The 14,586-nt window shown below is 42.4% G+C and overlaps 1 protein-coding gene across 2 annotated transcripts in view; it reads left to right on the top strand.

Moving 5' to 3' along the window:
- NSUN7 (NOP2/Sun RNA methyltransferase family member 7) overlaps window positions 1–14,586 on the top strand; it is a 298,057-nt gene that overhangs the window by 120,062 nt on the left and 163,409 nt on the right. For both annotated transcript variants that reach the window (XM_029588977.1, XM_029588986.1), the window contains exons 6-7: window positions 438–621; window positions 8,443–8,653. In XM_029588977.1, the coding sequence (XP_029444837.1) occupies window positions 438–621; window positions 8,443–8,653 (395 nt within the window). The remainder of the gene's footprint in view (window positions 1–437; window positions 622–8,442; window positions 8,654–14,586) is intronic.

Genomic DNA, 14,586 nt, shown 5'->3' with positions numbered 1-14,586 from the left:
TTTAAATTTCAGACAAAGGATCAACACAACTATTTGTACAGTTTTCTGTGGTTTTTGTATCCCCTTGACCTTTATGCAGATCCACGTTAATAATTTATTTTCAAATGAATCAATTGGAGTTTGCTAGTGTGAAAAGAATAAGTATAATAAAAAGGCAGAGTAACGAGATGTCCTATAGATTTTGGGGGGGGGGGAGTTTGCTTTCCCTGTACAGGGCAAACTGTTGCTTTATATAGAATATTCTGTGACTGGTAAATCTCTCTCATGGAGGTCAACTTTTAAGAAACTGTTTGAGCTTTTGTTTTATTTGGAATTGGTAACTCAGATATTATTGTGCTTGTTTGTATGTACTCATTCTAAATCTTGGGATTTGTTTTCTTCTAGTATGTACACTGGTGAATGTTTCCTTTATTAACAATTTTTTTTTCTGTTGACAGCTTTGAAGATATTTGCAGTGCCTTGAAGAAAGAAGGGTACTCTAAAGTACAAGCGGTCTCCGAGCTTGATGGCTTTGCTTACTGTGTGGATGAACACTGTCCAGATGTACTTGCCTTTCCTCCTCATCTTAGAGAGGAGCTTAATAATTTACAGCTTTTCACAGATCACAAACTTTTATTACAGGTGAGCTGTCCATGGTGAATCTCAAACAATTTCTTTCAGAAACTCTTGTCATGTAACATGAAAACACAGCAAAAATTCACTGTGCTCCAGCACCAGAATATACCTATTGTATTTTCCTGTTTCATAATCAAAAAAAACAAAATCTGGCTTCCCTGCTGTGAACAATTAGTGCTTGAACTTCACTGAAAGTCACTGAATCTGATTTATTATGTTAAAGGCTGCTCAAAACAATTTCCTAAATAGTGATATTCTTCTCATCCAAATCTTTATAAAATTAAAAAGAGAGCCACCGTGTTTAAAAATTGGTTTTCCTCTATTCTCAAGCAGGCCAATCTCCACAAGTGGGTTGTGCACCTCTACCAGCTGATGGAGATGGAGTAAAAACTGCTGATGCGGACATATAGCCTTGCCCCAAATTCAGTTCACCAGTATTCTCCGTCTCCAGCAGATAACTGCGGATTGCTTGTGGTAAAAAAAAAAATAATGAGGAAAGAGGAGAAGATAGATTTTCTCATACCTCTTGAGCTCCTAAGGTAACACTAGTTGGGCTCCTTCCTCAGTTGAGTGTTTTTTCAGTGCAGGAGCCTACCTCAGGCATGGATTTAAAAAAAAAAAAAAAACAGTTGGAACCAGAGGGAGGACTCAGTAGTGACTGCTTGTGCCCTCTTCCCCGGTAGCTGGAGACCTGTTCGTGCTCTGTCAGGAAAGCCTTAGCTTAGGTATCGAAAAAGAAGAAACAACTATAGGGAGGTTTTAGTTTCTTTATTACTTACTGGATCTCCTTCCCTCTGCATTGGGTGTTTGGCATCCTTCCCTCCCCCTTCTCTGTTGCTTCTTTGCGGAGTTTAGTGTAGAGCAGAGGCGGCATGGGCTCTGAGGTGCATGGGCATCACCGCACACATGCGTGTGTACTTGAGTATGTAAGGCTCCAGCCTATATTTATGCGCATTCTTTTTTTTTTTTTTTGCAAAACTGTTTTTATTTTCAGCAATAACAGTACAAACAGTAATGAGCAGGGCGACAAACAACTAGAGAGGAACAAGCAGTCTTGAAAAATCGTAGAACAGAGGCTTCCCCCTCATACATCAAACAGTAACGAGTCATCCACCACCCCTCCCCCCCCCCTTTGTTTGGGCTAGCCCTCCAGCTTCCACCAAGAGTCCAGGTAACCACTCATTTCTTGTTCAATACACCAAGAAGTCTAATGTCTTAAGCATTCAAAATGTGGCTTCGAATCCGATGAGGTAACGATTGAATATAAGAGTCCCATGTTCGTAGAAAACAACGATTCCGCTGAAAAGATGTAGCGGCCCATTGTTTATCCATCAGCATCAGGTGATGAAATTGATTTCTCCAGTGCCAATACGACGGGGGATCAGCTGACTTCCAACCGCAGAGCAGGATCTTCTTCCCCACCATGAAGCCTTTCCTCAACAGCAAACGCGTCTCCCGACCTCGAACAAGATCCACAGGAACTTGGCCAAACAATAGCATACAAAAAGAACAAGGAAGAACAACATCTAAAAGGCTTGAAAGATATTGTAGGACTCGTATCCAAAATTTCCTCACCAGTGAACACTCCCAAAACATATGAAGCAGAGTACTCTCAGTTCCCTGTACGTACTAGGATAAGTCCAGACGGTGGGTTATGTCCCCCGTCCAGCAGACGGAGTCAGAGAGATACTAGATCTCAAGAAACGTCCAGGGAGGGCGTCTGGACTGATCCATAGTACTACAGGAACGAAAATTAGCAGGTAAGAAGTAATTTTCTTCTGTCCGGCATTTCCCACAAACACCCGTGGGGACAAGTTGAAAGTAGACTGCCCTAGCAGGGGGGATAAAAGCCATCCACAAGAATTTAAACTGCATTTCCCTGTAATATATGTTGGAGGACACACTAGATAGGTGACGAAAGCAGCCACGTATGATAGCCGCTGTTACCTTGGACTGCCCCTCCCTGTGCCACCGGGCCGCTAAATCCGTAGAAATAGCAACCGGGAGTTTCCCCATCAACTTCCTATAATATTGTGATAACGTGGGGGCCTTTGGAGAAGATAAGGCAAAAAAGTCTTCCAAAGAGGCAAAATGGCCAGGCTCTTTACTGAGGGGCGGGAGAGATCGAATATAATGCTGTACTTGTATATAAGAAAAGATCTGAGTCGGGGATAATCCATATTGCTGTGCTAAGAGTGAAAAAGGGAGTAACTGACCATCCCCATCCAAAAGATGACCTAAAGAAAGAATCCCACGGGCTCTCCAAGCCTGAAAACTAGTTGACTGGGAACCTGGAGTAAAATCAGGGTTCCCCCAAAGAGGCAAAAAATAGGCACAGACTCGGGGTAGGTGTAAAATTTTCATCGTTAATTGCCATGTTACACGAAGGGGGCCAAAAAGAGCCGCCACTGGCGGCGGGTAAGAGAACCTATCGTGCGTTTCCTGCAGGACATAGCGTAAATCAACAGGGTCAACTACAGTTTTTTCCACAAGCATATCAAGATAGTGAGATTCCCTCAGAAGCCAATCCCTGATAAGTCGGAGGTTCCCGGCTAAGTTATAAAATCGTAAGTTGGGCACACTCAATCCACCCAGTCCCCAGCGTGTATATAAGGATCGGAGTGGAATACGCGCCCTCTTCCCCTGCCACAAGAAACCCCGTAGGGCACTCTCAAGTTGTCGGATGTCAGGTAATTTGAGGATTAGGGGTAAATTCTGAATTAAAAAAAGCCATTGAGGCAGAATCATCATCTTGAATAAATTGAGCCGACCAATAAGCGAAAGAGGCAAGGATTGCCATGCAGCCAGCCGCTCCTTAGTTTTTCGCAAAAGAGGGGATACATTACAATTATATAAAGAATGCAACTGGGCCGGTAGCTGAATACCCAAGTAGCGAATTTGGGTGGTGGCCCATGTCATCGGGAAAGTAGACCCCCAACAATCCTTGAGTGAAGAAGGGAACGGTATAGCTTCCGACTTACCATGGTTAAGCTTAAACCCAGAGAAAGAACTAAATTCTTGAAAAAGCGATAGCAAAGAGGATAGGGATTCCTTGGGTTGGGTCAGAAAAACCAAAAGGTCATCAGCAAATGCCGCATATTTGAAAGTCTCTGCTTGAAATCTAACCCCCTTAACCCTATGCGCAGCCTGAATTGCTAACAACAAAGGCTCAAACTGAAGTACAAACAATAACGGGGACAGAGGGCAACCTTGTCTCGTGCCCCGTGATATGATAAAGGTTTCAGAATAGGCGCCATTCGCCACAATCGCAGCCAAGGGGTCATGATAAAGTAACTGGATGGCTTGATAAAAAAAAAACCTGTGATCCCAACCTGTTGGAGAAGTGGAAACAAATAACTCCACTCCACACGGTCGAACGCCTTCTCAGCGTCAAAACTGACCACTAGGTGGGGAATGTTGTCATTTTGAGCCAGCGTCATAGCAGTTAACACCTTACGAATATTAGTTAAAGCGTATCTTTGTCGAATAAAGCCCACTTGCCCAGAACCCACCAGATGAGGCAAAACCGGCCAATCGATCCGCCATAATTTTAGCCAGGAATTTTTGGTCCACATTAAGTAACGAAATCGGACGATAGTAACCAGGTTGGAGAGGATCCTTACCCGGTTTAGGGATTAATGTTATGTGAGCTTTGTTCATATGAGGAGGATATGAGCCGTGGATTATTAGTGCATTAAAATTCTTAGTAAGAGGGCCCACCAGGGAATCCAGCATAGACTTATAAAATTCGGCCACATAGCCATCTGGTCCCGGGGCTTTATAGCGTTCCGCGCATTGGATAACTAATCGCACCTCCTCCTCCGAAATAGGACTATTGAGCCAATTTTGCTGCTCCCCTGTAATACGGGGAATAGACACTTGATCACAGAATTGCTCACATTTATGCGCATTCTTGAGCGTGTGCACAGGTTACACATGCAGGCACTTGGGCGCTTCCTGTCGGAGTGCATACTGCAAGAGGGTTTGCTTAAAGACTTGGCCCTTACCACCCTGAAGGTTCAAGTAGCAACTCTCGCTTGTTATAGGGTGCGAGTCCATGGCGGGCCATTGTTTTCTCATTCAGATGTACTCCGGTTCTTGACCGGTTCCCACCTTTCGTCCACTCCATGGTCTTTCCTTGCGGCTTCTTACATTGAAGGCAGTTTTTTCTTATGTCAATCTGTTCAGCGCTTAGATTTCTGAGCTGCATGATCTTCTTGTCATGGGCCGTTTTGGGGTGTGACTTCCTTTCTTTTGCCAATAGTGATTTCAGAAGTTTCAATTGGATCACTCCTTTTCCCAGTCCACTCTGGAAATAGTGCTGTGCGTGAGTATCGTCTTTTGTGGGCATTGGATGTCAAGCAACATCTGATGAAGTATTTGATTACTTTAAAATCTTTCAGGAAATAGGGTTGGCTGTTTTTGCTCCATTGTGGAGGTAAACAAGGGGAACCGACAACATGGCAACTATAGCCCACTGGAAAAACAATGTCATCACGGCCGCTTGTGCGAATGCCGAGATTCCTTCCTCTAAGCAAATTAGAGCACATTCCACTAATACTGAGGTGGTATTGTCTCTGGCTGAGTTTTCCAATACAGCAAAGAGATCTTCCTTGCATACCTTCCCAAGCATTAACGCTTGGACGTTCGGGCTCCAAAAGAGACAGCTTTCGCACATGCGGTGTTAACTGGACCATGGGTAGCCTTCCACCCAGTTCAGGATTAGCTTTGGAACATTCCTCTTATGGGGATTGGCCTGCCTGAGTGCGGAAAAAGGAGAAATTTATTACTTACCTGATAAATGTCTTTTCTAATGAAGGCAAGCCAATCCCTGACCTGCCCTCAGCTGCCAGTTTTTGCCTTTGATTTGCCTTTTAGGTGCGGACATTGCACCTAAAAGGCAAATCATTTGTTGGAGGACTGATAAGGACTGATAAGTGTCTTATGCATTCCCTCAGTTTAGTGAATATTAATTCTTTTGTCTGAGCTCAGTGTTTGGAAGCATGAGTGGTTGATTAATAGTCATATTCAGTTATAATCAGTTTGTCCACAGTTTGGCTTTTCCAGAGAATACTGGCAGGCTGAAGTGGAGTGGAGGAGTAGCCTAGTGATTAGAACAGTGGGCTAGGAACCAGGAGACCAGGGTTCAAGTCCCACTGTTCCTCCTTGTGACATTGGGCAAGTCACTTTATCCTCCATTGCTTCAGGTAGAAACTTCAGGTAGAAATTTAGGCCTGGACCTTAGAAAATCTGGCGGTAACAGGGGGGGGGTCGGGCCTGCGAAAGCCAGCAGCCATCACACAACTGGCGGTGATAAGGGTCCTTACCTTTCGCCACCAGCGATGTCACCACAGCATCTGCCTCTGTGCCGCCCCGACTCCCCCTCTTCCGGGGTCGACTCTGCCCTCATTTAGTGATCGCACACGAAAAGGGACTTTTGAAGACATTTATCAGATAGGAATATCTGCTTTGAAGCACTGAAAAAAAAAGTGAAAAGCAGAATATAAAAATCTAAAATAAATAAATGTCTGTCAGCTTTTACTCCATCTCCTTCTGCTGGTGGTGCACAACTCACTTGTGGGGATTGGCCATTAGAAGAGAGGAAATTATCAGGTAAGTAGTAATTTCTCTTTAGTCTGCCATCAGAGCTCCATCTCAAACACACTCTGTTTATAATTTTGCAGAGCTATGAAAGAAAAGATTCAGGGGATTGATACTCAGACCTTCATAACTCAAGAATTAAACATTGTGAAATAAAAGAATTCTCTGAGGACAAGCAAGATGTGCCTTCCACTCATGTGGGTGCCATCATTGAAGCCAAGATCCAGATCCTCTTAAATGAGCTTTGTAATGCGTGCTGCATGTTCCACTAAGCTTGTGTAGGTTGTCTTCTTGGAGCCTCTTTCAGTCTCTCTTCATCTGTGGTTCCCTTAGGATGGTTATTTTCCTCTCTCTTCTTTTTTCACATAGTAATAGTTTTTTTTCTGCTATCTGCATGGTCTCCTTGTTACAAATCTTCATGATGACTCCAAATAATGCTTTGGTCTGAAGCATGGCATCCTGAGGTGCTGCACCTGCCAAAACTTGTCCTCCAGATCTCCTTGAGGGCTATAACCCAAGCCAATCCCCACCTAGGACCCAGTTTTATTATTTCAGGTTATTTCCCTTTAAAATAGATAAATAATAGTAATATATTGTGAAATGCAAAACAAAATCTTCACACCCATTGGCATCTTGTTGGTGTTTTTCCCTTTTTCTTTGGAAGTCAGCACTTAGCTGGAGTTTCTCATATGTGTGGCTTATCTGTTAGCATTCTCCCTGCAGGGCAGTAGGATAAGAAACCACAAAACCTACCCTCCTCTCCTTGGAGTTTGTGTTGTGAAACAGCAGTTGGGCGTGAGTGCCAAAATATGCCCAGTAAATCTTTTTTAAACCTTACTTAGTTTTACATAATCTTCCTGATGGTGCCTTCAGATGATGTCACCCATATATATGGCTGCTTCTTCTGCTGTTCTTTGAGAACATTTATTATAGGTAAGCAGTCTTGTTTTACCAGCCACAGGGGGAAAAAACCTGAAGGATTGGGTATTTTCTCCATTCATGGACGCATTCGTATATGCCTTTTGAATTTTTCATGCCTAAAGTATAAAGATTCAGTCACATTTTCAAACTGTCTGCACTGGAATAAAGTCAAAGGATTCTTTTATCCATGAATATGCACCAGTTTTCAAAGCAAAATTATGTGCATGCTTTCACTAAAATTTGCCATGGGTACAAAATACCTACAGATATTTGCACCTGCTTTTTCTGCATATATTTTTTTAATTGAAATATGTGCAGATTTGAAAATTGTATGTATACTCATTTTTCTTCCCCAATCTAAACATGTCTCCAGGAGCACCACCTCTAAATGTGGCTAAACGGGCACATGTTTTGAAGGGACTGCAGTTTCCAGATAGCTGATTTACATGGTGAAATGCTTTTTACCAAAATCAGTAGCTTTGAAAATTGTCCTCCCTGTGTACAGCATATGCAGAAAAATTGTCTTTGAAGAATCTCTATATCAGATGCCTACAAGAAAGTGTCAAGTCGCAATGGATGATCCTAGGGAATACTAAAAATAGAGTGAATGTTTTGCTGAGTTTTCAGATGTATCTAGGTTCCAAAATAGCTCAAACTTTCAGCATTTCTTGAGAAGTATAAGTTTTTTATAGTTTAGGTTTCCCAGCATCCTCATTTTACATGCCCTAGGGGTACCAACATATTCTCACTGTAGGATGTTGGCCAAGTCTATCCAAATATTTTGATATTGGCTTCTGTAATTAGCAAATAAGCATTCATACAAAACTGGGGAAAATATCATTAGTGAGTGGGAATATGTAAAGTGATTCTGAACTAACAAGTATTGATTGTAGATAAGAGTACTTTAATTCAAAAGTCCACAAGCTGGGTCTTACTGAGCCTCAAAAGGAAGAGGCTCAGTAAGACTGGGGCTTCCATTTCTGATGTATGTTCATTTTTTTCACTTCTGGTGTTGGTTTTATAAGTGGCCATACTGCAGCTGGACTAACCCCTGTAGAATTGATATTCTATTTAAGGCTAGTTTTGCAGCTCCGTTTAGTTTTTCCTTTTTTTTGCACTGATCCTTCCTCTGTTGGTTCCTTTTCCTCACCTGGAGCACGGTGAAACCTTCACTGTGAATCTTTTTTTCAACTTTGAGAACCACTAAGCTAATCATCTTTGCAAGTTCTGTTTGTTTATGCTGCAAATGTGTAGTGCTGTAATATATTGCATATGTTCTAACTCGTTTTCTTCATTATCTTTTAGGACAAGTATCACAGTCTTGCTGTGCACTCTGTAAAGGCCTTGCTGAACATGGATGATGATATCATAGTAACTAATGGATGTACAGGGCTAACTCTTGCCCATATGTCTATGCTCACAAACCAGTTTACTTGCAGCATTTTTGTGTGTGGGGTAAAGTCAGATTCTAAGGAATCCGAACTGCTGGAACTGTTTGCACAGATGGATTGTAAAAGTATGTGCCTAGTATGTATTTTCCTATGTTTTTGTTTGTATTCTCCACCCCGACTGTTTAAAAATAAAAATTTAAAAAAAAAACCCCTCAGGCAAATTGGACCACTGTTAATGAATTTGAAAATTGCGTTTTAAACATTGCTCTTATCCTTGACAACCTGAAACATGAGGTTTTGTATTTTGTGACTTAAATAACAAACATTTTTTATTCTCAGTACATTTGAGGGCTATGTTCAAAGTTATTAACAGAGGTCCTTATATCAAGTTATACCTTGAATGGAATTTGCCTGAGGTAGATCTGCTTGTGACAATCCTGAACAGAAAGGTATTAGTCTTTTGCTCCACAAGGATATCAGAAGGCAAGCTAGCAGCAAACATCTTCATTATTCATTGGGAGATAAGATTTTTGCATTAATATCCTTGATAACCCTGCTGGAAAGATCTTACTAAAACTCAGAAGGGACCAATAAACCCATGTACCTCATAGCTCCCAATGGCTAAGACAGATATAGTATCCCTTCCTTCTGGAGCTATGCCAGTGAAACCAATCATGCTGACATTTTCCCAGACCTTGCTCACAAAGAGTCAGGGTTTGTAACTTCACCACAACATTTAGTCTCTGGCCCTCAGAGCCTGAATGTTAAAAGTGATGTGATCCTGTTCCTTGGTTTTTCTGACAGTGTCTCAAAGCTTGGCTTTTAGGATGGAATCTGCTAGAGGGAATCTTATGGTTTCAAATGAAGGAGATCTGCCTGAGAGGCAAGACCCTAGGCCTTTTCTCCTGCCCCACACAACATCTTGAATTCCTTCTATATCTTTCCGAGTCTGGCCTCAGAACCAGCTCTGTGAAGATAAACCGCAGTACCGTTGGTGTTTATCACTGCTTTTTAGAAGTAAGCCCTATCTCTGTAAAACCCTTAGTTGTCAGATTAATCTGGGGCATGCTTTAGTTGAACTTAGCTAAAGCCTTCTGCTGTGCTATGGGATATTGACATAGTTTTACCCAGCTGATGAAAACCGCATCTGAACTTTTGTGAGCTCATGAACCTGACCAGGAATAACACCTTTTTGGGAGCACTAGGGGTATTGCTAGGTACTTCACAATCTGGGGCACAGGTCGCTATGCAGCCGCACCAATTGCAACAGCCTACATTGATGGTGCGGGCCTCACTATCAGCAGCTTTCTCTCCTGTTGACTGGGAGCAGGGACCCAACAGAACATAAGTGACCTTGATTTTCAAAGCAGTGCAGCAGTAATTGACAGTGAAAGCAGGATAAGTCAAGGATTGAAAAAAAAATTAGCAGGGGCTCTGTTTGATGGTATAAGGAAACACCTGGTGAACACTCACTACAGCCTGTGAGCTTTAGCCACCTTGATTTATCCAGCTTAAACAGTTTCTTCATAATTGCTTGTATATGTAAATTGCTGTATATGTTGTATATGCTGTATATGTTGTATACAACATATACATATATGTATATGTAAATCGCTTTTGAAATGTTTGAAGATAAGATGATATACAAATGTAAATAAATAGTTTGGTGCTCCAAATGCATCCAGAGTTTCTGCCCAAAGTGTTGGTTTTCACCTCCTCCAAATCAGTCAGTCTTACTTCCAGCATTTTTCCAGAGGCCTTATACCCATAAGGGTGAATCGCTTCTCCACTCACTGTTTGCTAAAGAGCTGTTGCCTTCTATGTGGAATGAATTAAAGCCACTCGGTAGAGGGATATTTCAAGGCCCACACATTTACATCTTTTTACTGCCTAGATAAGCTTCTCATCAAGATGCTAGGTTTGGACTCTTATCTTTCAAGCTGTTTTTGGAGATGGAGCCCAATTACTTTCCTTATCAGAACCATTGGGATATTAACCTAGTTTTATCTTTACTTAAAAAAAAAAAGTTGGGATTTTATTAACCAAACATGTTTTATCCTGTTGGTGAGCGTTGTCTTGTTTTCCACTTTATTTGAAAGCAACCCTTTACTAGGGAGTTTCATTTGTTTGACTGATCCACTTGCCTTTTAAAGAAAAAGCATTGTAGGGAAGAACTGGGGGAAAGATGGGGAAAAATGTTGAGAATGTGGTGTTGAGGGGAGGAAGGGGCAAACTGGGGTAGGGATGAGATGGGGAAAAGGAGGAAAGAGTGTTGGGTTCAGGGGAAGAGCTGTGATACATTCCATTTTCAAATGTATGCATGGTCCCATTTCGGCTGCCCACACAAATAGTAAGTACAAAGTATACAAGCCCTTTGGATGCACATACTTTATGCTAGCTGATATTCAAAGAGGACCTACATGGTAACTTCTGATTTGAAAATTAGCTACAAAGTAAATGCATTAAAAGTGTGAAAGTACTTTGCAATTAGGTAGCTTTTTGAGAATTGTTCCCTTTTTGAGAATTGAGACCTAAATCTAGTCCCCGTGGGAGAAATTTGTAGCCCATAGGTACCTGCAAGCAAATTTTTCTCCTTTTGGAGTTTCCCTTTCAAATTTTGGAACCAGGTGGTTCTGTAGGAAATTTGGTACCATAAATTATGCATGGGGATTTACAAATGAAATCCCTGCATCTTGTCATCATGCTCTGCCCTTGCTCTTGCTCAGGCCCTACCCCTTTGCAGCTCGGTTTACCCATAGAGGGCCAGGTAGTTTTCAGCCGAGGATTTTACCTCAGTAACTTCTTTGCTACTGGGGTAAAAATCCTCTAAATACAAAACTCAGGATAAATTGCTTAGAACAATTTTTCACAACTTGTGACTTGGATTGGCCACTGTTGGAAACAGGATACTGGGCTTGATGGACTTTTGGTCTGACCCAATATGGCACTTCTTCTGTTCTTAAAATTGTGTGGCACACCAACCTACACGGAAAAGGCAGTGTATACATAAGGATGTTCATATGGCCAAAAGAAGAGCTAGGAAAGACTTAAAAGTCCCACCAGTTTCTTCCAAATTTTAAAATGAAAAAGAGGGCAGAGACATGCATGAAATTGTCACAGTGAGCCATTTCTGTTTATAAGTGCAGGAGAAAAGAAAAGTCATTGAGGTGCAAGCAACCAGATCAATTCGTTCTCTTAGGACAAGCAGGATGGTAGTCTTAACATTTTGATGACATCAGATGGAGCCTGGCACAGAAAACGTCTGTGAAAGTTTCTAGAACTTTGACTAAGGACATTGAACGTGCCCAGCATGCCACTTTCCACGCGTCCACGCCGGGTCCCTCTTCAATCTTTTTCTGCAGAGCGTTCATCTCGTGGATGTGGAGCTCATGCTTTTTTTCTTTTTGGAAAACTGTTTTTGAGTTTTCAATCTTTTCCCCATGCAGGGTCCTTCAACTCTTCCTGGCCCTAGTTTAGAGGCATCGCGGTCGATTACCAACGGTGCCGTCACTAGGTGGCTGCTGGCTGTCAACCACTCGGTGGTTACTTTTTTCCCTAGTGTCATTGGGGTTCTGCCGCTGCCCCCAGTGCCCCGGACTATGTCCATCACAGACCCCCACGATGTTTGTATATTGTGTCTGGGGATGTCGCACCAGTGCCAGCTGGGTCAGTATTACCCCGGTGAGCACATCAAGATGCTTCAGCAGTGGTTTCAACAGGGAAAACGTGAGACCTTGGCCTTCTGTGCCACTAGTTCGATGCCCCACAGCGCCCAGTCGACTGCCAGCCAGACTCTGAGGTCCAACTCCTCCTCGAAAGTTGCCGATGCCAAAAAGGACTGGAAGGCAGAGGTGGCCAGGTTCTCCTTGGAGCCCCGAGGTGGATCAGCAACTGACACCAGGACCAGTGTAGACTGTCATGGACTCCTTTTGGTTCTATTTCCCTTCCAGCCCCCACCATTAATGTAGAGAGCAGGGTTGGAACTGCATCTAAGTGAAATATCTAGCTTAATTAGTTAGGGGTAGAAACCGCCGCAATAAGCAAGCTACACCCATGCTTATTTGTTTACCCAGACTATGTAATTTAGTCCTTGTTGGTTGTTCTTTATATATAGATCCACTTTTTCAAATACAGAGGTGGGACTTCAAATTAGAAAGAAAAATTTGCAGACAAAAACTGGAAACCCTAAGATGCCTACCTCTGCATGCAGTGCAACTTTTGAGAAAGAGAGACAAATGCAATTCCTCTGGTACTGTGCAAAATGGAAAGAGATCAGATGTACTTTCCTAAAACTAACATATTCCAGTCACTAAACTTAAAATGTTTTCTGCCTTTGCTGTTTGGACACTTTAGTTTTTCTAATTGTTGATCCTGTTTTCTCTGCCTTCAGTGCCTTCCTCTTGTCCATTTTCAGCCAACTCCTATTCCAGAGTCTCCTTTTTATTTTCTATTTACTTCTCTTCTTCCCCTACCATCTCTATTTGGCATTGATCTTTTCATTTCATCTCATCACTCTGCCTCTCTATTTATTCATAGCTAGATTTCACCTTACTCCTCTCTACAGTTTTCCCTGCTTCTGCTAATCACCTTTCTAAAATCTCATTCATTATTGCTCTCAGCCCACCATCTCTCCCTCTCTGATCTCCAGCTATCTGACTCCCTTATCCTTATCACACTACTATCTTCTTTCTAGCACCAGCATCTCCCACTATCCCAAAGCTGACTCTCCTCCCCACCCCAATCTTGTCCCAACCATTCCCTTCACACTCCATTCCCATCTGTTTACCTCTCCTTCCTTGCCATTTCTATATATATTTTGTCTTGCACCTTTCCTCACCTCCTCAGCATCTCTACCACTTATCTTCATTGTTCCTCCACAATCTATTTTCATCTTGCCTACCTGTCAGCTATCTCCCATTTTCACCTCCTTCCCAGTCCTCCCATTCACTTCTTTTCTCACTTTCCCCAGATCCCTGTTTCTTCCTCTTTTACATACTCCCTAGACTCTCATTTCCACCTTCTATGCTCACCTCTTCCCCAGAAGAGCTAGGAAAAATGAAAGACAAGGCCATGGGACCAGATGAGGTTCATCCCAGGATACTGAGGGAGCTCAGAGATGTGCTGGTTGACCTGTTCAATAGATCCCTGAAAACGGGAGTGGTGCTTCGTGATTGGAGAAGAGCAGTGGTGGTCCTTCATAAGAGTGGTATCAGTGAGGAGGCTGGAAACTACAGGCCAGTTAGCCTCACCTTTAGTGGTGGGAAAATCTCATGGAGAGACTGTTGAAGGAAAGGATAGTGAACTATCTACAGTCAGGAGGATTGCTGGACCTGAAGCAGCATGGATTTACCAGGGAAAGGTCCTGTCAGACAAATCTGATTGATTTTTTTTTTTTTTTGATTGGGAGTCTAAAGAATTGGATTGAGCAAGAGCGCTTGATGTGATCTACTTGGATTTCAGCAAAGCTTTGATATGGTCCCGCATAGGGGCTTGTGAATAAAATGAGAAGCTTGGGAATGAGTGCCAAGGTGGTGGCATGGATTACAAACTGGTTGATGGATAGAAGACAGCTTATAATGATAAATGGAACCTACTCTGAAGAGAGAACAGTGTTAAGCAAAGTGCCACAAGGATCTGTGTTGGGACTGATTCTGTTCAATATTTTTGTGAGTGATATTGCAAAAGGGATAGAATATAAAGCTTGTCTATTTGTGGATGATACTAAGATCTGCAACAGAGAGGACATGCTGGAAGGAGTAGTGAGAATGAAACATAATTTATGGAAGCTTGAACAGTGGTCTAAAATATGGCAGCTGGGATTTAATGCCAAGAAGTGCAGAATCATGCATCTGGGATGTAATCCAAAAGAGCTGTATGTGATGGTGGGTGAAAGGCTGTTGTGCACGGACCAAGAGAGGGACCTTGGGGTGATTAGTGTCTAGCAATCTGAAGCTGACTAAGCAATATGACAAGGTGATAGCTAAAGCCAGAAGAATCTTGGACTACATAAAGAGAGGAATAACCAGTAAGAAAAAGGTGATAATCCCCTTGTACAAGT

The sequence above is a fragment of the Rhinatrema bivittatum genome, chromosome 1 (assembly GCF_901001135.1).
Source record: "Rhinatrema bivittatum chromosome 1, aRhiBiv1.1, whole genome shotgun sequence".
Lineage (NCBI taxonomy): Eukaryota > Metazoa > Chordata > Amphibia > Gymnophiona > Rhinatrematidae > Rhinatrema > Rhinatrema bivittatum.
The sequence above is the reverse complement of the archived record's forward strand: the minus strand, read 5'-3'. Positions and strand labels throughout refer to the sequence as shown.